This window comes from Stegostoma tigrinum, chromosome 11 (assembly GCF_030684315.1).
Source record: "Stegostoma tigrinum isolate sSteTig4 chromosome 11, sSteTig4.hap1, whole genome shotgun sequence".
NCBI lineage: Eukaryota > Metazoa > Chordata > Chondrichthyes > Orectolobiformes > Stegostomatidae > Stegostoma > Stegostoma tigrinum.
Window position 1 is genome coordinate 18,091,187 of NC_081364.1, and position 22,307 is coordinate 18,113,493.

The 22,307-nt window shown below is 43.3% G+C and overlaps 1 protein-coding gene across 9 annotated transcripts in view; it reads left to right on the plus strand.

The window, feature by feature from the left end:
- Positions 1–22,307, plus strand: part of LOC125460438 (uncharacterized) — a 78,838-nt gene that overhangs the window by 23,748 nt on the left and 32,783 nt on the right. For 2 of the 9 annotated variants that reach the window (XM_048547950.1, XM_048547944.1), the window contains exons 2-3: positions 12,013–13,926; positions 15,133–15,222. In XM_048547950.1, coding sequence (XP_048403907.1) covers positions 12,084–13,926; positions 15,133–15,222 — 1,933 coding nt within the window. In that variant the 5' untranslated portion in view covers positions 12,013–12,083. Of the gene's footprint in view, positions 1–1,027; positions 1,173–7,537; positions 8,023–8,946; positions 9,046–10,828; positions 10,920–12,012; positions 13,927–15,132; positions 15,223–22,307 lie in introns of those variants that run through there. The other 7 variants (XM_059649804.1, XM_048547946.1, XM_048547947.1 and 4 more) reach the window with 7 other exon arrangements.

The following is a 22,307-nucleotide window of genomic DNA, read 5'->3' on the forward strand; positions in this document are numbered from 1 at the left end:
TCTGGAATCAATGGTGTGAACTCCCAGTTCACCTCCCTACCAAATGTACACCGCTCTCCTGCCTCAGTTTGTTTGCCTTGTTAGTGGGACAGGATAGTGATAATGGTTTCTGCGATTGTTTGTAAGATATGATTTTGTGAGTACGACGATGTCAGACCAGCCTGTGGGACAGCTCCCCAATATGTACAAGTTCGCAGTAAGGACTACTTTGGTCAGCAGGACTGGGTGTCCCATTGTCATTTACTGTGCCCAGCTCAATATCAGGTGGGGAGTCAATTAATTTTCCATTAATTTTCTCAAGCAGTTTGATACAGCCGTGTGGCTTGCTAAGTGCACTCAACTGTCAGCCACATTGCTGTGGGCCTAGAGTTACATGTAGGCCTTACCAGTACTGCTGATTCTCCCCAAATGACCAAATGTATTCAATGTTATCACCAATAATGTCACGCTCACCCTAACTGTGGCTAGTTTTTCTTTAAATTCCAGAGGCTTATTAGCTAAATTTAAATTCCAGCAGCTTACATCTGGGATTTGCATTATGTTCCCTACAGTATCAGCCTGACCCTGGATTACTAGGTAAAGTCAACAGAGTCGCACTCTCACATTGGAGAGAGAGAGGGAGAGACAACTGATGGTGAGTTTAACTTGCGGGTCACCTCATTTCAGGCAATGGGTGAGTTTGAGAAGGTGGGATCTTAGCTGGTGCGTGAACTGACCCCATGCTGTTGGTAACGCTCCGCATTGCAAACCAGCTGTCCAAGCTGACTGGTCCAGTGACATTACTACAATGGAACTGTCTCCCCTCAATTAATAGAGTCAATAAAACTTCACTTTGGTAGCTTCCGATCAAAGAAGATTGTCAAACACCAGTGGAATATAACAATTTGTGCCTCAGCGTGATCTCTGGATCACAAGACGCAGCATCACTGCAGTGGCTTCAGTTCTGTAATCACCTGCATGGCCTTCATCTGATGTTCTGTTATCTTCTGATAGCGTCTAGCGTGACTGATTCAGACAGTGGAGACAGTGTGTATTTTAGTGAAGGTTAGAGAATACATGAGTGCTCAGTAATAGGTTTTTCTTTACCCTGGGACTGCAGAAGCATTTGGAGTAATTCAGACATTTTTCACTGACAGTTCATGTAGACACCAGGACCCAGGTCAGGTATGAATGTATGTATGGTTTATTATCCTTCTTTGCTGTAAGAGTGCAGAGAGAAAGATGTGCATGCCAAGCATAGTTTTTAATCTCTAATGGATTGGGAGGAGTTCTATTATAATTATTTTTAGTTAGCATTCCGGCAGACTCCAGTTGATTTTAGCACTGTTGTCTAAGATATCAGAATAATTCAGAATTCGCTCTGACCCCGTCGCGATGTGGGCTATCAGTGATTTCCATTCACCTTGTACGTTCACTTTGAACCTACAGTAATTGGTCTGTGATTTGTTATTTTAAAAAGCTTGCAAAACCATTTTCGCCGTTGATTAGATACTGCAGCAAGGGAACGGAATAGTGAACCACTGGCCCCTTGCACTGTAAGGCTGTGAGAATAAACAGGATCGTTTCATTCCGGAGTTGAGTGCAACCCAGCTTTTGTGTCAGTGGCTTTTCATTTGCAAAGATGCAGCACTGTCTCTGCAGATCTGTTCCTTTCATGAGAACGCATTGCCATCACGAATTTCTGGCTTGCACGATGGGCAGTTACACACACAAGTTCAACCTCTTTCAGCCATTATCTGAGGTGGTAAAATGACCACATTTTAAAAAATGACATATTTCGCAAAGCACTTTTGTTTTGGACAAGGTGACACCTTTGACCTAGTTTGTTAATATAAGTGAATCAGTGGACTGGAGTGATGTCCGAAATTGGGATCTTGCAAGCTGCTAACGTATACAACACAGCGACGTTCACTGCAGGGTAGTGGAGTTCTCTCACCATTTGGAAATATTTGTGGAAAATGCCCATGTATGGTGAGGACCCCAAGGATGCAGGAAAGTTGTTGGCTATGTGGTGGGTAAAGTGTTCACTGACTTCCAGAAATATTGGTTTCCTCTCCTGTTACAATTTGTGTGGAGACAATTTTGGGAAACATGGAGCTCCGATTATCTTCCTTGAGAGAGAATGGACAGGCAAATCCAGTGTACATGGCAGTATTGGCAATAAACTGCTGCACAGCTCTGTGTAACCGTGATGTGGGTGCTCTGATCTAATACAGCAAAGAGCATACCTGAACATCACGCAGTAATTTTTTCAACAATCCTGGATCCACACTTGGCTGGTCCCACTTTCCCTTCACCCTCAATTATTTGTCATTAAATCTGTAATGCTATTACTTATTTTAACCAGGGGTGTTGTGCTGACCTAAATCCAACTAATTGTTAAACAATTCCCCAAGGTCAACATTTTATGCTCCATTGTGCACAAAAAGGAGGCTTTTCAACTTTAATATATCAATGCAGGCTTGCCGTCAAAAGTAATTTAGTGTTTTCTTAGACATTCCTTCGCTTGTTCCTCAAGCCCATTTCCTGATGTAAGATTGTGACTTGGGAACCACAAATTTGAAATTCCTGCAGCCCAAAGGAAACATTAATAGTTACTGATCCATCATTGCATTGTCCCAGTCTGAAATGCCAGAGAGCAAATTGGTGCTCGAGGGACCATACATCCAATCTTTGTCATTCATGGCAGTGGTAATGTCGTTGTACTAGTGAGGTTCAAGTCCAGCTAATGATCCATCAGCATGAGTTCAAATCCCACCACAGAAGATATTGGAATTTAAATTCAATGAGTATATCTAAAATAGAAAGCTTGTATCAGTAATGGTGACAAAAAACAAAAATTGCTGGAAAAGCTCAGTAGGTCTGCCAGCATCTGTTGGGAGAAATCAGAGTTAACATTTCAGGTTCAATGACCCTTAGAACATAGAACATAGAACATTACAGCACAGTACAGGCCCTTCGGCCCTCGATGCTGTGCCGACCTGTCATACCGATCTGAAGCCCATTAAGCTTCTTCAGAACTGATGGTAGCTAGGAAAATGTTGGTTTTTACTGCAGAAGATAGGGTGAGCGTAGGGAGTAAAGAGTAAACGATAGGTGGAGATAGAGCCCAAGGACAGAAAAGAACAGTCAGACAGACAGAGGAGTGGATAACGATCAACCTGGGAGAATGAATAGCCATTAGTGGACTATTAGCGGCTGACAATGGATTATATGTAATAACAGACCATGTGATAACAAGGTCTGCTGTGTGGGAGTTGGAGTAAGGGCATGGGAGACGGTGCCTGAAGCCCTAAAATTGTTGAACTTGATATTAAGTGGAGAAGGTTGTAGAATTCCCAAGTGGAAAATAAGGTGCTTTTCTTCCAGCTTGTGCTGAATTGTACTGGAGCACAGCAGCAAGCCTGAAACATGGTGGTGTGTTGAAGTGGCAAGCAAATGGAAGTTTAGGGTCTTTTTTGCGGACAGAACATAGGTGCTTGTTTACCCAGTCTACACTTCGTTTCCCCAATGTAGAGGACACCACATTGTGAGCAGCAAATGCAGTAGTCTAGTTTGGGTGAAGCAGGTAAAGCTCTGCTTCAGCTGGAAAGGTGTGTTTGGAGACAGAGGAGGGAAGAAGTAAACAGACAGGTGTTACACCTTCTGTGGCTGCAGGGGAGGGTGCCATGGGGCTGTAGGGTGTCAGCAGTGGTGACCGTGACAACTAACGTCAATTGTTATACAAATTGGTTCACCATTATCCTTATGGGAGGAAATCAGCCGCCCTTACCTGGTCTGACCAACATTTAACTCCAGGCCCACAGCAATTTGGCTGACACTTAATTGCACTCTGAAATGGCCGAGTAAGCCATTGGAAATGGGCAAGAAATGCTTGGTTAGACTATTCTGTAAGTGTAGGATTTTTAAATGATTTGTCATGGTGGCAACATTTGTATTGTGAGCAATGGCTGAGAAGCTTTGCGATACATAACCCCCCTTTCTATTAATCAGATGCAAATAACAATCAGCCTCATCTTCCAGTGGGATTCATTGCTGCATCAAAAAGTGACAGAGTGGATCTGGAACCTGGCAACCTCCTCTAATTCCAGCCCACTTGTCCCAACATTTTCCCAATCTGCCAGGCCCCAGATCTTTACTGTCTCAAATTTTCAGACACTTCTTTCTTTATGTTGGCCATTGGAAGGTATGGTGAAGACTGCAGCTGACTCTGTCCTTTTTCAAATTCTGTTTAGAAATGGCTGTCTCTCCTGCAGCTGTGCAAAGGCCTAAACTTCATTTTCTGTGGGCAAGTTTAGTTTGAATCTTCCAAAGTATTTCAGCAGTTTCATCCCATTCAGTGATTTTTTGGTAGTAAGGCAACAAGTGAGATGCAATTTTGAGGAGTTAACTGTGGAGTGATATGATCCAGGCAATAATGTAAGCTTCCATACAGCTACCCATCTGTCCCTTGGTTGAACTTGCTCTCCCAAAAATGTTAGGATAATGTTGTCATTTGAGAGCTAAATCTGGCCCGTAATCTGTGTGCAGTCCTGTTTAGCGTGTGATTAATCTATCAAAACAATATTTTATCAGTGAGATTCTGGATTTTGAGTTCAACCTAATAATTACAGCATTCAAATTGAGCATTATTTCAGAACTTTAAAACTCTGGGGGCGATAATAGCATATGTAATGTTACTGGACTAAGTAATTCGGATATTTAATCTAATTCTCTAGGGACATGGATTTAAATCCCACCATGGCAACTTGAAGAATTTAAAAACTCAATTGAACTAACAAACGGCCTGGACATAAAATAAAGATGCCATGAAGCTATTATTGATTGTCATATGACTTACCTATGTGATTTACTAAAGTTCTTCAGGGAAGAAAATTTGACTTCATGTAGCCAACATGTGACTCCAGATTTACAGAAATATGGATGGCTTTAAACCACCTTTCAGTTCAAGAGGTAGTTATGGTGGGCAACAGATGGTGACCTTGCTAGTGATGCCTGAAATAAATCTTCAGAGGCTGGCATCCCATCACCAATCACCCTTTATTTACAAATGCATAGCCTTTGACAATAGCACTGCCTCTCACTGAGTCAGGCATTCAGGGTTTCAATATCCCCAACATTCACCCTTTTATGTCAGCCAGCTCTCCCTGATTGGCCCAGATTAACAACCCCAACCAGGTAATTCATATTCTATGAAGTCCATCTGGCTGACTTTGTTACAGTCACTATAATGCCCATATCACATAGAAAAGTAAAAACAATTGAAAGCTATCCATAAACAAATTGATTGCTGGCCACTGATTTGGTTCATTGCCCACAGTCACAAGAAACACTGTTAAAACTCAGTGTGCATTTTCCTCTATGCACTAAATATAAAAACAATTGCAGACTTTCTCAAAGAGACCAAGAAGTACAGAGGATCAAAGTCAGATTTGCTCCGATTAACAATGTTTACTTTCAGCACACTTAAAATGTCACACTTTGTGTAAAACACCAACAAGCACAACTGAGCAATCTTTAAAAAGACACAAGGAAAGATCACTTGGTACAAAACCAAAAATGCTGCAGGTGCTGGAAATCTGAAATGAAAACAGAAAGTGCTGTAAGAACTCGGCAGATCAGGCAGCAGATCTGTGGAGAGAGTAACAGAGTTGACGTTTCAGGTTCATGACCTTGTTTTGGTATATTTCCTGCTGCTTCTTCCATTAAAATAGCTTGCACTGTTTCAAAATTTACCTAAAGCTATAATTGTTTTATTTAAAACCTACAAATGGGTACATTACCTCACAACCAATTTCATCAGTTTCATCAAGTTTTTAAACCTGAATTAAAGAAAGACAAGAAGCCCAAAAGTCAGAAAGAACAGAAGAAAAACTTGAATTTATTTTACACTGTTCATCACCTTGGACCTTCCAAAAGCTAAATAAACAGTCTATGAAATACTGTTAAAGTGCAGCTGGTGTTGTAATTTAGAAAATATGGTAACCAATTTGGGCGAATGCAGTATTCTCAAATAGCAGTGTGATAATGACCAGTGACCTTTCGAGATCAGTGACCTTTCTGATCTGAAGAAGGGCCTTCAGTCCCAAAACATTAACTCTGTTTCTCTATCCACAGATGCTGCCAAACCTGCTGAGCTTCTCCAGAACTTTTTGTTTTTGTTTCTGTTCAGTAATTTTGATGGTTAGCCAGGATGCTGGTGGTAGCTTCACTGCCAGTTGCAACGTGTTCCAATGTGGGTTCTTTGGATCATGCAAGCTCTGGCCAGACTTCTAGGTCACTGTTAACCAACAATGACCAAGATATTGAAACACAGAAAATAGAAGCAGGAATAGGCCATTGAGCCCTTCAAGCTGCTCTGCCCTTCATTATGATCATGATTGACCATCAATTCAATAGCCTGTTTCCACTTTTTGTTTGATCCCTTCAGCACCAAGTGCTATATCTGACTCCTTCTTGAAATCATACAGTATAGCGAGTTTTGAGAAGATTTGTAGGTCAGGTTGAGGTTCTGGATGTGAGTTTGCTCGCTGAGCTGGAAGGTTCGTTTTCAGACGTTTTGTCACCATTCTAGGTAACATCATCAGTGAGCCTCCGACGAAGTGCTGGTGTTATGTCCCGCTTTCTGTTTATCTGTTTAGGTTTCCTTGGGTTGGTGATGTCATTTCCTACGTTGGTGATGTCATTTCCTGTTCTTTTTCTCAGAGGATGGTAGATTGGCTCCAAATCAATGTGTTTGTTGATGGAGTTTCGGTTGGAATGCCATGCCTCTAGGAATTCTCGTGTGTGTCTCTGTTTGGCTTGTCCTAAAAGACCCTATACAGACAACAAGCAAAACAAACGTCATCTACAAAATACCTTGCAAGAACTGTGACAAACACTACATTGGACAAACAAGCAGAAAGCTAGCCATCAGGATACATGAACATCAACTAGCCACAAAACGACATGACCCACTATCACTAGTATCCTTACATACAGATGAGGAAGGACACCGCTTTGATTGGGACAACACATCCATCCTAGGAAACCTAAACAGATAAATAGAAAGCGGGACATAACACCAGCGTTTCGTCGGAGGCTCACTGATGATGTTCCCTAGAATGGTGACGAAACGTCTGAAAACGAACCTTCCAGCTCAGCGAGCAAACTCACATCCATCATACAGCATTTAAATTACTGGCAAAGACCTATACCTCGGGTTGCAGATGAAGTTGTTGACTTATTCGCTGAGCTGGCTTGTTTTCGTTCAAACGTTTTATCATTATGTGACATCATCAGTGGAGCCTCTGATGAAGTGATGTTGTTCTACTCTGCTTGGAATTTATTCAGTCTGGTACGTTATGGTGAGTACTGTCATTTCCAGTTTTGAACTGTATGGGTTTGTACGTGGGGTCCAATTCTATATATTTGTTGATTGAAGTCTGGGTGGAGAACCATGCCCCTAGGAATTCCTATGCGTGTCTATGTTTGGCTTGGGCTACTGTGGTTACTTCATACCAGTTAAACTGATGGCCTTCATTTTCTGATTGTACAGATATTAAGGAGAGAATTCCTAGAGGCATGGTTCTCCACCCATCCTTCAATCAAAAAACATATAGATTGGGCCCCGTATATAAACCCGTACAGATCAAAACTGGAAGTGACACTACTCACCACAACGACTGGACAGTATAAATTCCACGCAGAGTAGAATAACATCACTTCATCGGAGGCTCCTCTGATGATGTCACCTAGTATGGCGACAAAACATTTGAATGAAAACAAGCCAGCTTGGCGAGCAAGCCAACAACCTGGACATACAGTCTTTTCAACTGCTTTCTGTAGTAGTGAATTCCACAGGTTCACCATTCTCTGGATGAAGAAATTCCTCCTCATCTCAGTATCATACGGCCAATACCTGTGGCTCCCGGTGGTAAGGCTAGAATGCAGTATATTCTAAGCATGTTCAATCTCACAGCAGAATACTTATATATGATTACTGAGGTCACAGTGGCATCACAGCATACCTCAGAGGCACATGTAAGTATTAATTTAACCCAATTGTCACATGTCCTTTTTTAAATAGTACTGTGAGATCTTTTGTGTCCATTTGAGAAAGCCCTGCAGTTCAATGGCTCACCTGCTGACAGAGCAGCACCCCTCCCTGTTGGGGAGTGTCAGTTTAGATGGTGTGTTCAAATCTCTGGAGTGGAACTTCTGCTGTCTCAGAGCTGACCTACCTGATTGAACAAAGGTGCACAGTCAGCAAAGTTAGATATAAAGGACAGACTGGGCAGGAGTTCTCAAACATTATTCTTCAGAAGCTCCTCCCTACTCCTGTGTTAAAAAAAATTCCATAATCCCCCGTAACAAGCAATTTTTCCTTTGTTCTATCAGTTCTGCCAAAACAAATGATTCTTGTCCTATTGTATTTTATGTTTGACTCATTAATAAAGCCAATTTAGATGCTTATAAAGAATCAAGTTTTGCCAATGTGAAAGTGACACACTTCTATTAGGACACACCTCCACTTATAGTAAGAACCAAACAAAGATTTAAATAGCCACTTCCACATTTCTTTGATTTTGCAGTGTTAACAGTAACTTTATATTCTGTTAGCTGTGCCTCCTCTACCTCCTTAGTGTTTCTCAGCCCTAATTGTTGAGGAAGGATCTGTAATATCACTCTGTGAGCTCTGTTGTTTTGAAGCTGATGACCATATTAAAAATGCATTTCCATCTGGTATTTATTGTCTTTGCTTACAATGACTTTTCATGGGCTTTGTAATTTATTATGTTCCTGCTAAAATAGTTCAATTACGCCTTACGTAAAGTAGGAGCATACTAGGTAACCTAACACGACATTCATTTCTGTACTTCGCAGCTTGTAATAAACCCACTTCAATCAGGAATGAATGTAAATTCCAACCTTGAAAACATCCAAAGCATCAACGTTTCAAATGCCCTTCACCAAAATGTGAGTAAGGTACAAGATCCAAACCTTATATGGATGGTTATGTCATCAGATACCCCACGTCAATGAACAAAACATCAAATGCCCCAAGTGAGTGAATTAAGGATTACATAACCCAAAACCTCCTGGAGAGTAGAATTATTGAATCCCTACAGTCTAGAAGAGTCCACATTAACCTTTGAAGAACGTCCCATCTAGAACCACCTCATCCCTGTGGCCATCCATTTCCCATGGCCAATCCACCTAACCTGCAAATCTTTGGACTGTGGGAGGAAACCAAAGCACCTGAAGAAAACCCATGCAGACACGGGGAGGATGTGCAAACTTAACACAGACAGTGACCGGAGGGTGGAACCGAACCCAGGTCCCTGGCGCTGTTACTGTTCTTTCTGTAGATTTTGACCCGCTGTTTTCCAGCCTGTGTGTTGTTGAAATGATTTGATTTTTATCTCTCCGGAAAATGGACACTTTGTTAATTGGGATCGGGAATGTGCACCATGTTAATCCCTAGCTCTGGAGAGATGCTGCCCAATATGTTGCCAGATCTAACCTCCTCTTCACAGGCTATAGAGGCTGCTGGCTTTGGGGGTTTTTTTCTGCTCATTCATTCACAGGATGAGGGTGTTTCTGGCCAGGCAAATATTTATTGCCCATCCCCAGTTGCCCAGGGGACAGTTACAAATCAACCACAATTCTTTCGGTCTGGAGTCACGTGTAGATCAGACCAGGAAAGATTTCCTTCCTTAGAATACTAGTGAACCAAATGGGGCTTTTATAATACTCAACAGAGGGTACAATGCTTTTAATTCCAGACTTCTACTGAATTCAAAGCTCACCATCTGCCATGGTGGAGTTTGAACCCATGTTCCCATTACCTTGGTCTGGGTTTCTTGCTTACCAGCCCAGTGAGACTGCCACTACATAACCACCACCACCTCCTCCCGGAAGGTGCATTGAATAGTGATCCCAGCACATCTGGAATCTAGTCAGAGCCGTTAGCAGAGGCAGACCCATCAGGTTTAGAAAGGTGAGGGCACATGTGGAAAATAAGGGCTTTGCAAACAGTCTCTCTGGCTGAATTTGATGGGAATATCTGCAAACACTGCTGTCTTACTTGTGGTACACCTTCACTTCTGCTTGACTCTTTTCAATGACACAACTTTAGCAGATGGAGTTGCTGGTAGCTTCCAATTGCTGTTGACTTTGATCCATTGACCTTATACACATTGCAAACAAAACATGCTGGAATTCACAATGGGTCAGGCAGCATTCATGGAGAAAGAGCAAGCCAATGTTGTGAATCTAAATGACTCTTCATCAGAGCCATCTTAATCAGAGTCATCTAAACTTGAAATGTTAACTTGCGGTCTCTCCATGGATGCTGCTGGACCCACTGTGATCTCCAGCATTTTTTGTTTTTAGTATAGATTCCAGAATTTGCAGTACGTTGCTCCAACCCGATACACACTGTAGGCCTGCACATGCCAATTCAGGAAAGAACACCACCATATTTCATCAGAGTCAAACAAATGTAGCACTTCTCCCTTAAGATTCTCAAATGAATGTTTCACTTCAGAACCTCTGAACTATGGAACATTCCAATGGTTATAACAGTGCTGCACTAAACACACCTCATTAATGGCAGTGTAGATAGTTCTACTGAATGGATGTCAAATTTGAGGAACACTTTACCAGGTGAATGTATAATAGTACGGTAGGAGGAAACACCAATAAAATAGACAGAGAACAGTTCTTTGTGTGAATGAACAAAGGACAACAGTCATTAGAGAGAGCCCCCTTCATGGTCAAAGAACGTTGGTCATGAACTTACAACAGGAACTGAAACACTTGTGAAATGTTATTTACTCAACAGGTTTGAAACGGCAATGAATAAAAAGCAGAGGTCAACAAGTGTGTTTCCCAACTTCAGATATTTTTCATTCTATCTGATTCGAAACTCAAAGGTCAGTTTTTCTGTCATCAGCCTTTGGGTGTGCCTCATTCAGTGGTTGTTGCCTCATGCTTTCATTGTATTGCTTTGTAGAAGCAACTTTGGAAGATAAAGGTGCTGAATGTGTAAATAGTTTCAAAGAACAAAGAACAAAGAAAGTTACAACACGGGAACAGGCCCTTCGGCCCTCCAAGCCTGCGCCGATCAAGATCCTCTGTCTAACCTGTCATTTATTTTCTAAGGATCTGTGTCCATTTGCTCCCTGCCCATCCATGTACCTGTCCAAATATATCTTAAAAGACGCTAACGTGTCTGCGTCTACCACCTCTGCTGGCAACGCGTTCCAGGCACCCACCAGCCTGTTCCAGGCACCCACCAGCCTGTTCCAGGCACCCACCACCCTCTGTGTAAAGAACTTTCCATGCATATCTCCCTTAAACTTTCATCCTCTCACTTTGAACTCATGACCCCTAGTAATTGAGTCCCCCACTCTGCTATCCACCCTGTCTATACCCCTCATGATTTTGCAGACAAAATTCTGTTTCTTAGAAGCAGTAACGCTTAAGTGGAAATTGTAGCTCTGTCTAACAATCTTGATCTTGTCATTTTTTTTTCTTATTGACTTATGAGATATGGACATGGATACAATGTGGATGGGGTGGTGTGTTGTAGCTTTTGCTACTAACTTTTACATTAATCTCACTTGTGCCATAGCCATAAGTTGATGAAGGAAACTGGGCTGAAATAGTGAATTGGATTACCCTGTTTATGCTCCGATACCTGGTTCCAGAGCAAGAAAATCTGAGAAAATGGAATGTAGCCTTCCCATCTTGGACAATGCAAGGAAGTTAGTGAAGTTCCTTTAAAGATAAGGCAGCGACACAGCCACAGTATGCTGTATAGTAAGCACGTTGTCCCCATGCGAACATTCTTGAAAATGGAGACTTTTCTTGAATTTTTCTTGAGTTCTCTCAAAAATTGCGACCTCTGAAACTCCATTCCTTATACATTAATTTCTGTCCTGATGTTTAATTAGTAAGTAATCATTAATTAAAGTTATAATGCTAAGTACTTCAAAATTTTAAATGCTGAACTTTTTATTTCAGGGATTAGAGAATTTCACTTCAAAGACACGGACATTTCAGACGTCAATGTGAGTTGCGAGATCCATGTGGTGATGGAGCACCGAGGTGCATTACAGACCTGGAGGCTTCTGCTCATCTGTTCCAGTCTATTTCAAGCTACCGCTTCCCCTCCTTCTAAAGGAGCAGCTCGTGACAGTTTCCTATTCAGTAATCCAACCTACGTTCATTGGCCTGAAGTTGAGCACAGCTTGAACTCAGTTGCTGTGAGTGACTCTTCCAGCCTCCCTCAACCTTTGCATGAGATGTCCAATGACAACTCAGTTCATGCCAAACATTTCTTGCCACCAAACACGAGCAAGTCCCCACGACACCTGAGGAGGTCCCTGAGAGACACTGGTTTTGATTTTAGTGGGGATGATGAGGATGTTGATAGTGAGGATGATTTCAATTTTGAAACAACTGAAGAGGATGTTTTTGAATCTGAACAGTTTATTTTAGAAAAAACATCTGCTCCACTGGTCCCTTCTGCTCGTACGAGTGATAACGCGGACTACTCTTTATTGAGGCCATTTGAAGGTACCCCAGATTACCAAGCAGTTCAAACACATCAAAGCTTCAGAAATTCTCAACATGTCAAAATAGTAGATGCCAGCTCTTTCCTCCAAAAGCCCACAGCGGCATCTCCAAATGACTTGCCCGTTTTTGAGGTCACCACCCACCACACAGTTCTTGAACAAACTGAGTTTGTGCAGCCGGCAGATGGACGCATCATCGCCCTTGGCAAAACAGCTCAGACGTCAACTCCAAATCATTCAGAGACCGAGCAACAACATTTACTTACTAGTTCCTTTGTACTGGGAAAGGAGGAGGCTGTGGTAGAATTTGAAGGACAGCCTGAATACATTTCACCTGCATCAGTTGCTGGTCCTTCTCTTGCACAAAGGGACCAATCCTTGACTAAAAATGAGCCAGGTGAGAGTTACATGATTCCTGGACCGTTGCAGTCTGTTTCTCCAATGATAACAGGAACAGATTATTCTCCAGTGACAGGTGGAAGCTCGCTCAGAGCTGGTGAGCCCAGTGTTGGTGTTCAAGGTTTCTTGAATGTGACCGATGCATCAGAAGCCGGGAGGCAACACAATTATCAGTACACTGCTAACATTGTAGAAAATGCCCTGAATTTGTCCATTTCTTCTACCACTGAGTATTTAGAGCCTGGAATAGAGAGACGAATAATTAACCAAGTTAATCCAAGTGAAAAGTCCTTTGATACAGTTGACAGTGCAACTACAACACAATGGCATAGAACACCAATGAACGGTGCTAGTAAATCCTCAGCTGCCCATCAAATGACTCACTCATACTCTACCTCGGGACATGGACATGACATTGACACACAGCCAGCAGATAACATGACAACAGTTGTTAAGGTGCTACAAGATGCACAGTCCTTTGATATCCCAGAGGCAGATCTTGATGGGAGTCCAACAGCAAGAGACATGCTTTCTACAGAGACTGTTACCATTCGCCCAACAGCAGGACTGTTGCACCTGACCATGAAAGATGGCAGAAAGGGACTGACATCAACTGAGTCACCAAGGACAGACACTTCGACTTATTTCTTTGCGTTAACTGCACAGAGACGCATGCTGTCAGTTGGGGTCAACCCTATTCATACAGCCACCAGAAATATGAGAGCAGAGTATACCCCAAGTGGCAGCTACATGGCAATGCTGCAGACAAAACCTACAGAACTACCTCAAAGGCTGACAGCAAAGGTTTCTAACAAAACACACGTTCCTACGACCCAGCAACCTGAGATTGGCACCAAATGGACGACGACCAATTTGAGTCTACCTCGGACAACATCGAGGGCTCCTTTGCCCACTTCCCATCCCACCAAAGTGTTTCAAACGGAGACATCAACTGTGAAAGGTGAGATGCTTCCCTGGTTCCATTTTTAACCACCTATTCAGTTCGTCATTCTCTCCGGGCTGATGCCATCTCCAGCTGACTGTGTGAGTGAAAATTGTGCACATGGTAAAAATCCTGACTCAGTCCACATTGTAGGTAGTCTGCAGTGAGATTTCTTTTGGCGTTAGAGCATATGTGGACATCAACTAGGACCTTTGTATTGGAGCGTTCCCAAAATCACTGGCCCTACTTTGACAGTGAGGGGAGCAGAACAGGAATGCAGCGGGTCTACATTCAATAAACAATCGTGCCTTCATTGTTAGGAAGAGGCTGCATATACTTTGACATATTGTTCCATTGGGTTTCAGGGCAACATGATCACACAGCCACACTTGTTAAACCTGTTCTTCTTTACTTTAAGATACAAGCATGAAATATACCTACCAATCCCGTCCCTTTAACTGGGGACAGTCAACACAAACCGGTTATTCTTGTTTCCTTGTGAAGGAAATTTATGCACATGTTAAATTTTGTCTACTCATCTGTGACTGAGAATACTAATTGTGGAAACAGCAATTGTGTCTTCTCATTTAGAGGCTTCTGCACGCATTCGGTATCGTGGTTCATTCAGAGTCCTTGGAGTGAGTCAGATCAGACTCAAAATGTTAACTCTGTTTCTCCCTTCACAGATGCTGCCAGACCTGCTGTGTTTCATCAACACTTTCTGTTTTTATTTCAGATTCCCGCCGTCCACAGTTCATTGTTTTTGTTTTACCTGCTTTCTGTATTTAGAACCATGCATGCACTTGCGAATGATTTCAACCGCACACACTCACTGATGATATCTTCTCATTTAGAGGGTCAGTATGCTTTTGACCAATTCTCTGCCCACAGCTAGACAGATCTGAACGTGCCCTCAAAACCCATGCTCTAGTTATGAGGGGGATTATCTACTTTCAAATACTGAACCCCTTTGGATAGCAAGGGAATCCATGTGCGCACAGTAATATGATTATGCAGCAATTGTTGGTCTTTATGTTTCAGAATATTATGAAGATTGTTACATTCTTGAGCTCTGCCTTATTATAGAGTGGGGTATTAAATGAAAAACAGATGAACCAAGTGCATTTCTGTCTTCTAGTTCTGGTTAGTTTTATTCTGTCTCAACTGCAATTTGTCTGTGTTGCCTGGGCCTCATTAAACCAGATGTTAAACATCTTTTTCAAGGTACTGCGACAGTGAAGACAACTCCACCAGTTACCAGCAAGCCTGGAACCCATCATAATGTCATGACGACGTCAGTGGCAGGCAAATCAGGTGGGAATCTGTTTCATAACTGCTGCAATAGTATCTATGGAAGCCAAACTGTACATGAGTGCCTTTCACTAGCAAGGCTAATTCCTGTATTTGGAATAGAATAAATGCTTCTCCTATGTCTGACAAGCTGTATTTTTTACTTACAGACCCCTAACACACCTTTCTATCAAAAATGGCACCCCGATTTTCTGAAAACCTGCAATATTAAAATACATTGATATTTTCTCTTTGTCTCTCTCTATCTCCCGCACGCACTCCCTCTCTCTCACGGCACACACACACATATACACGCACACACACGCACACACACACACGCGCGCACACACATACATGCACACACACACGTGCACACACACGCACACACATACATGCACACACACACACACACGTACATGCGCACACACACGCACACGCACAGTTATCTCATGACTTACTTCACTGCTATGTTTTACTTTAAACAGATTAAAGAAAGCTCTTGAGAAAGTCCAAAGTTTATTTATATGCCTGGTAATTGAAGCAGCCCTGAATCTGCAGTCACTTGGGCAAAACCTCACACATTGAGTCCTTCAGCTATACCACTTGAAAAACACTTTGCTCAGGTTGAAACTCTGTTTTTGGAAGTGAATCCAGACGGGATTCATTTGACAATTTTGACCTACTTTTTCTTCCAGCTGTTACAAGTTTTAAAGTTGCAATCAGCCCTCCTCTGTTGGCGCAGAAAGAGTACACAATAGGTTTGAATATCTAGGTGGCGCCTCAGTGTGATACAGATGTGCAATTTAAGAACAGAATGAGGGCATTTAGCTTCGCAAGCCTGCCCCGCTAATCAATGGCTGCAATTCCATATTCCTGCCTACCCCAAAAATCTTTGATTCACTTGTTAGTCACATGTCTATTCTCCTTTGTAATCTTCTTGCCCTTCACACCTTTGTTACTTCTAAGCCTGATGTCCAATGCGTGCCTGGCAGACATTCCATCTCATGTAAAGTTGTGGTCATTCAAAACTCACATCAAATCCATCACTCCTATCCTCACTGAATTCTGGTTAATAACATCTCAATTTTGAAATTCTCAATCCTGTTTGCAAATTCCTTGGCCATCCCCATCTCTACAATCTCTTTCACACCCCTATAACCTTCTGAGAAAGCTACACTCATCCAGTCCTGGTCTGGAAAGCATCTTCAATTTCAATTAGTCCACCATTGGTAGCCTTGCCTCCAGTTGCCAAAACTCTAAACACAGGAATTCCCTCACTGTCCACTTCCCTCTTTCCTTTAGACCATCAGCCTTGATATCTCCCTATCTGTCTTGGTGTCACATCTGGTTTCATTATGCTGTTGTGAAGTTGAGGAACATTTTACTATTTAAAAGCTGTTATATAAATGAAAGTTATTGTTGTGTTTACCTAAAGTTATAATCATCTGGGATTCAAGCCAGTTGAAGGTCTTTCACTCTAATTAAGTTGTAAATCACTTCATTGAGTAATTACTGAGGAAGAAACAAAGACTTGATTTTGTGTGATAAAACTGATGAGGTCACTGTATGTCGCTTTTTGTGCATGAGTGAAGTTTGTGTTTATTGAAAAAGAAAAACACCGGGTATTTAATTTTGGTTGTCTAGCTTGGCTATCCGAAAGATATCTTTGTTACTTATTATTTGATGCTATTGACACTGATGTACACATTGTAGATCAGCCATGATCTTATTGAAAGGAGGAGCAGACTCAATGGGCTGAATGGCCTACTTATGCTCCTAAGACTTATGGCCATAAAGCTTCCCTAGGCAACCTGTTTGCTGTTGAGCGACCCCAGTATACTCATCAATGGCGTTGCTATTAGATAGTTGCAAAGAAATGCAGGGTTGGGGGGGGAAACGATAGTTTTAATTCAGTCACGGGATGTAGGCATTGCAGACTTGCCCAGCATTTAATTGCTCATTCCCATTTGCCCTTGAGAAAGTGTTGGTTATATGCCCTTCTTGAATCACTGGCAGTCCATGTGCAGTAGGTAGTTCCACAATGCGAAAGGGAGATGAGTGCCAGAATTTTGACCCAGCAACACCGTAGGAACTTTAAATGGAATTGCAAAAAAGCCAAGACAGGTAATATCTGACACTGACTGCCTGAGCCTCTAGGCATCAGAGATCTTGGACATTTTCCAAACTTTACAAAACGGTCTTAATTATCATCCTGTTTCTTCAGAAAGGACAGAATGGGAGACTGGATGTGACAGTCAAACTTGTTTTCAGATTCTGTCCACAACGTTGGAAGTGTTTCACCCAGGTCTTTCATTACACTTTTTTCAGACAGACTTAATTCTATTGCCAGGAAATGGTTGAAGTTTCTTCCTCCACACTTATCCACTGGCCAGCCCATGTATCTCCAGACAGGCAGTAAAAGTCTGGCCATCTCCAGAGAGTTGCTAACAACTCTTTCCAAAGAATTCTCTTTAAAACATGTGTTTTTGAGTTATGTTAACAATTGTAACCAATCCTCATTTCAAATTTCCAATTTCAGCTTTTTTTCATACCTAACCACTTAAAAGACTGTACAGACATTCAATTCTGTCATTTCCTGCATGGAAATGAATTTAGTTTCCATGGGCCGCACGGTGGCTCAGTGGTTAGCACTGCAGCCTCACAGCGCCAGGGACCCGGGTTCGATTCCAGTCTTGGGTAACTGTCTGTGTGGAGTTTGCACTTGCTCCCCATGTTTGCGTGGGTTTCCTCCGGGTGCTCCGGTTTCCTCCCACAGTCCAAAGATGTGCAGGCTAGGTGGATTGGCCATGCTAAAATTGCCCATAGTGTTCAGGGGTGTGTGGGTTATAGGGAGATGTGTCTGGGTGGGATGTTTCAAGGGGCAGTGTGGACTTGCTGGGCCGAAGGGCCTGTTTCCACACAGTAGGGAATCTAATCTAATCTACTCCATTCTGTGATTATTATGACAAACACTGACATTATCATCTACTTAAGAAAAAATTTAGGTTGGGATACAGGGCAAGAACAGGCAGTTGACCCAATTGGATAACTCCAGCAAAGGGCTAGCACAAGCATAATGGGTCAAATTCCCTCTCTCTGCTGTACATTTCCCTGAGGGTGAATGTAACTCATCTAAGGATATGTGGATTGGGACTGGTGAGAAGTTAAAATTTGAAAAATTTCATTTACTGCTGAAATTCCCTCACCCCCACTTAATGGTGTTAACAGTTAGGAGGAGAGGGACAGGCAATTTATATGCCCAAATCTTTTAAGGATGCTTCAAGTCCCCATTTTCTCGTGGTTTTTAGCTTTGTGAACATTTTGTCATTCCCTCTTGGTAGTTCTCCACAAGCTTAAGTTAATGGATGAAAATTCCTGTCTTTTTAAATAAAAGCTGCCCCCTTTGGGCTTAAACATAGTTTCCTAATCAGTCTCTTCAGAGATAAAATATTGCTATACTCCTCTGGAGAAGGTGAGATTTGAACCCAGGTCTCCTACTCTTGAGGTAGGTATCTTATCTCTGCACCACAACAGCCTAGGCTTGCCTTCTGTTTCTTCCTAAAGGTAAAGAAATGAACCTAAAACTAGTTCTGCTCATTGCTGCTAACAGTAGCACTTATTCCAGGATTGTAGTGTGTTGTATGATGGAGTGTGTATCCTGAAAGTGTTAACTGACATCACAATATAGGCTGCACCCATCAGGGTAGATATTTTATAATCAACCCATTCAGCAAGAATATGAAACCTTCAAAGCAGGTGGTACATGAACCCAGGCCTCCTGGTACAAAGCATGGAAATTGCAAATGTGCCATGAGAGGTTCTCTTTGTTTCTGAGCCTAGGAGCTTTCTAATTAGCAATGGTCAGGGCTGAACCAATTTTCAGTCATTGTCAGAAGAGGCACTTGTCTAACACAACAAGATTTTGGAAGAAAACAGAATAGTCACTGACAGGCAGCGTGGTTTTATACGGGGAAGGTCATGTCTCACCAACTTGATTGAAATTTTTGAAGAAATGACAAAAACAATTGATGAGGGAACAGCTGTGGATGTAGTTTATATGGACTTTATAAGGCATTTGATAGAGTCCCACATGGTGGATTGGTACAAAAACTAAAATCATATGGGCTTTGGGGTAATAAAGTGTGAAGCTGGCTGAACACAGCAGGCCAAGCAGCATCTCAGGAGCACAAAAGCTGACGTTTCGGGCCGAGACCCTTCATCAGAGAGGGGGCTGGGGAGAGGGAACTGGAATAAATAGGGAGAGAGGGGGAGGCGGACCGAAGAAGGAGAGAAAAGAAGATAGGTAGAGAGGAGAGTATAGGTGAGGAGGTAGGGAGGGGATAGGTCAGTCCAGGGAAGACGGACAGGTCAAGGAGGCGAGATGACGTGGTGGGTAGGAAATGGAGGTGCAGCTTGAGGTGGGAGGAAGGGATGGGTGAGAGGAAGAACAGGTTAGGGAGGCAGAGACAGGCTGGGCTGGTTTTGGGATGCAGTGCGGGGAGGGGACGAACTGGGCTGGTTTTGGGATGCGGTGGGGGAAGGGGAGATTTTGAAGCTTGTGAAGTCCACATTGATACCATTGGGCTATAGGGTTCCCAAGCAGAATATGAGTTGCTGTTCCTGCAACCTTCGGGTGGCATCATTGTGGCACTGCAGGAGGCCCATGATGGACATGTCGTCTAAAGAATGGGAGGGGGGAGTTAAAATAGTTCGCGACTGGGAGGTGCAGTTGGTTATTGGGAACCGAGCGGAGGTGTTCTGCAAAGCAGTCCCCAAGCCTCCGCTTGGTTTCCCCAATGTAGAGGAAGCCACACCGGGTACAATGGATACAGTATACTACATTGGCAGATGTGCAGGTGAACCTCTGCTTAATATGGGATGTCATCTTGGGGCCTGGGATGGGGGTGAGGGAGGAGGTGTGGGGGCAGGTGTAGCATTTCCTGCGGTTGCAGGGGAAGGTGCTGGGTGTGGTGGGGTTGGAGGGGAGTGTGGAGTGAACAAGGGAGTCACGGAGAGAGTGGTCTCTCCGGAAGGCAGACAAGGGTGGGGATGGAAAAATGTCTTGGGTGGTGGGGTCGGATTGTAGATGACGGAAGTGTCGGAGGATGATGCGTTGTATCCGGAGGTTGGTGGGGTGGTGTGTGAGAACGAGGGGGATCCTCTTTGGGCGGTTGTGGCGGGGGCGGGGTGTGAGGGATGCGTTGCAGGAAATGTGGGAGACGTGGTCAAGGGCCTTCTCGACCACTGCGGGGGGAAAGTTGCAGCCCTTGAAGAACGTGGACATCTGGGATGTGCGGGAGTGGAATGCCTCATCCTGGGAGCAGATGTGGCGGAGGCGGAGGACTTGGAATAGTGGATGGAATTTTTGCAGGAGGGTGGGTGGGAGGAGGTGTATTCTTGGTAGCTGTGGGAGTCGGTGGGCTTGAAATGGACATCAGTTTCTAGCTGGTTACCTGAGATGGAGACTGAGAGGTCCAGGAAGATGAGGGATGTGTTGGAGATGGCCCAGGTGAACTTGAGGTTGGGGTGGAAGGTGTTGTTGACGTGGATGAACTGTTCGAACTCCTCTGGGGAGCAAGAGGCGGCGCCGATACAGTCATCAATGTAATGGAGGAAGAGGTGGGGTTTGGGGCCTGTGTAGGTGCGGAAGAGGGCCTGTTCCACGTAACCTACAAAGAGGCAGGCATAGCTGGGGCCCATGCGGGTACCCATGACCACCCCCTTTGTCTGTAGGAAGTGGGAGGAATCAAAAGAGAAGTTGTTGAGGGTGTCGGTGGAGGGTGACAGGTCGGGCCTACGGGACAGGAGTAGGCTGGCTAGATAGATACAAAATTAGCTTGGTCATAGAAGCCAGAAAGTAGCGCTGCAAGGGTGTTTTTCAGAATGGAGACCAGTAACTAGTGGTGTTCCACAGGGATCAGTCTTAGGTCCTCTGTTGTTTGTAGTACATATAAATGATCTGGAGAAAAATGCGGGCAGTCTGATTAGTAAGTTTGCAGGTAACACAAAAAGTGATGGAGTTGCTGTTAGTGCTGATGATTGTAAAAGGATATTCCAAGATATAGATAGGTTGGCCACTTGGGCACAGAAATGGCAAATGGAGTTTAATCCAGACAAACATGAGGTGATGCATTTTGGAGGATCAAATTTAGGTGTTAATTGTACTGTAAATGGCAGTACCCTTAGGAACATTAACAACCAGACAGATCTGGGTGTGCAGGTCCACAGTTCCCTAAAAGTGGCAACACAGGTGGCCATGGTGGTTAAGAAGGCATACGGCGTGCTTGACTTCATTGGCCAGGGCATGGACTACAAGAGTTGGCAAACCATGTTGCAGCAATATAAAACATTTGTTAGGCCGCATTTGGAGTATCGTGTGCAGTTTTCGTCACCATATTAACAGAAGGACATGGAAGCTTAGGAGAGAATACAGAGGAAGTTCACCAGGATGTTGCCCGGTCTTGAGGGCATTGGCTATGAGGAAAGTTTAAGAAGATTAGGATTGTTTTCACTGAAAAGATGGCAGCTGAGAGGATTTTAATTGACGTCTACAAAATTATGAGGGGCATAGACAGAGTGGATAGTCAGAGGCTTTTTCCCAGGGTTGACGTTTCAATTAATAGGGGGCACAGGTTTCAGATGAGAAGGGGAAACTTTAAAGGAGATGTGTGAGGGAGGTTTTTCACACAGAGAGTTATAAGAGCCTGGAATGCACTGCCAGAGGAGGTGGTGGAAACGGGCACGTTGGCAACATTTAAGGGGCACCTGGGTGGTTACATAAATAGGGAAGGAATACTGGGATACAGACTGAATAAGTGCAGAAGGTTTGTTTTTTAGGTTGGTTAGGGCATGATGATCATCACAGGCTTGGAGGACCAAAGGGCCTGTTCCTGTGTTGTACTTCTCTTTCATTGTTTGGTTCTTTTAAGATATAGTTAATTCCCTGACAGTAACAGGTACAATTTACATTGACCATGAGGCATGGTTGCAAAGACGATCAGGAGCCAACAATGACATGTTTGTTCCCATTAGGACCGTGTAGAATGCTCTTCTCCACCCACAGAGCAACAACAGCTTAGTGGAACTTAATGCAACTTCAACATTAGCTC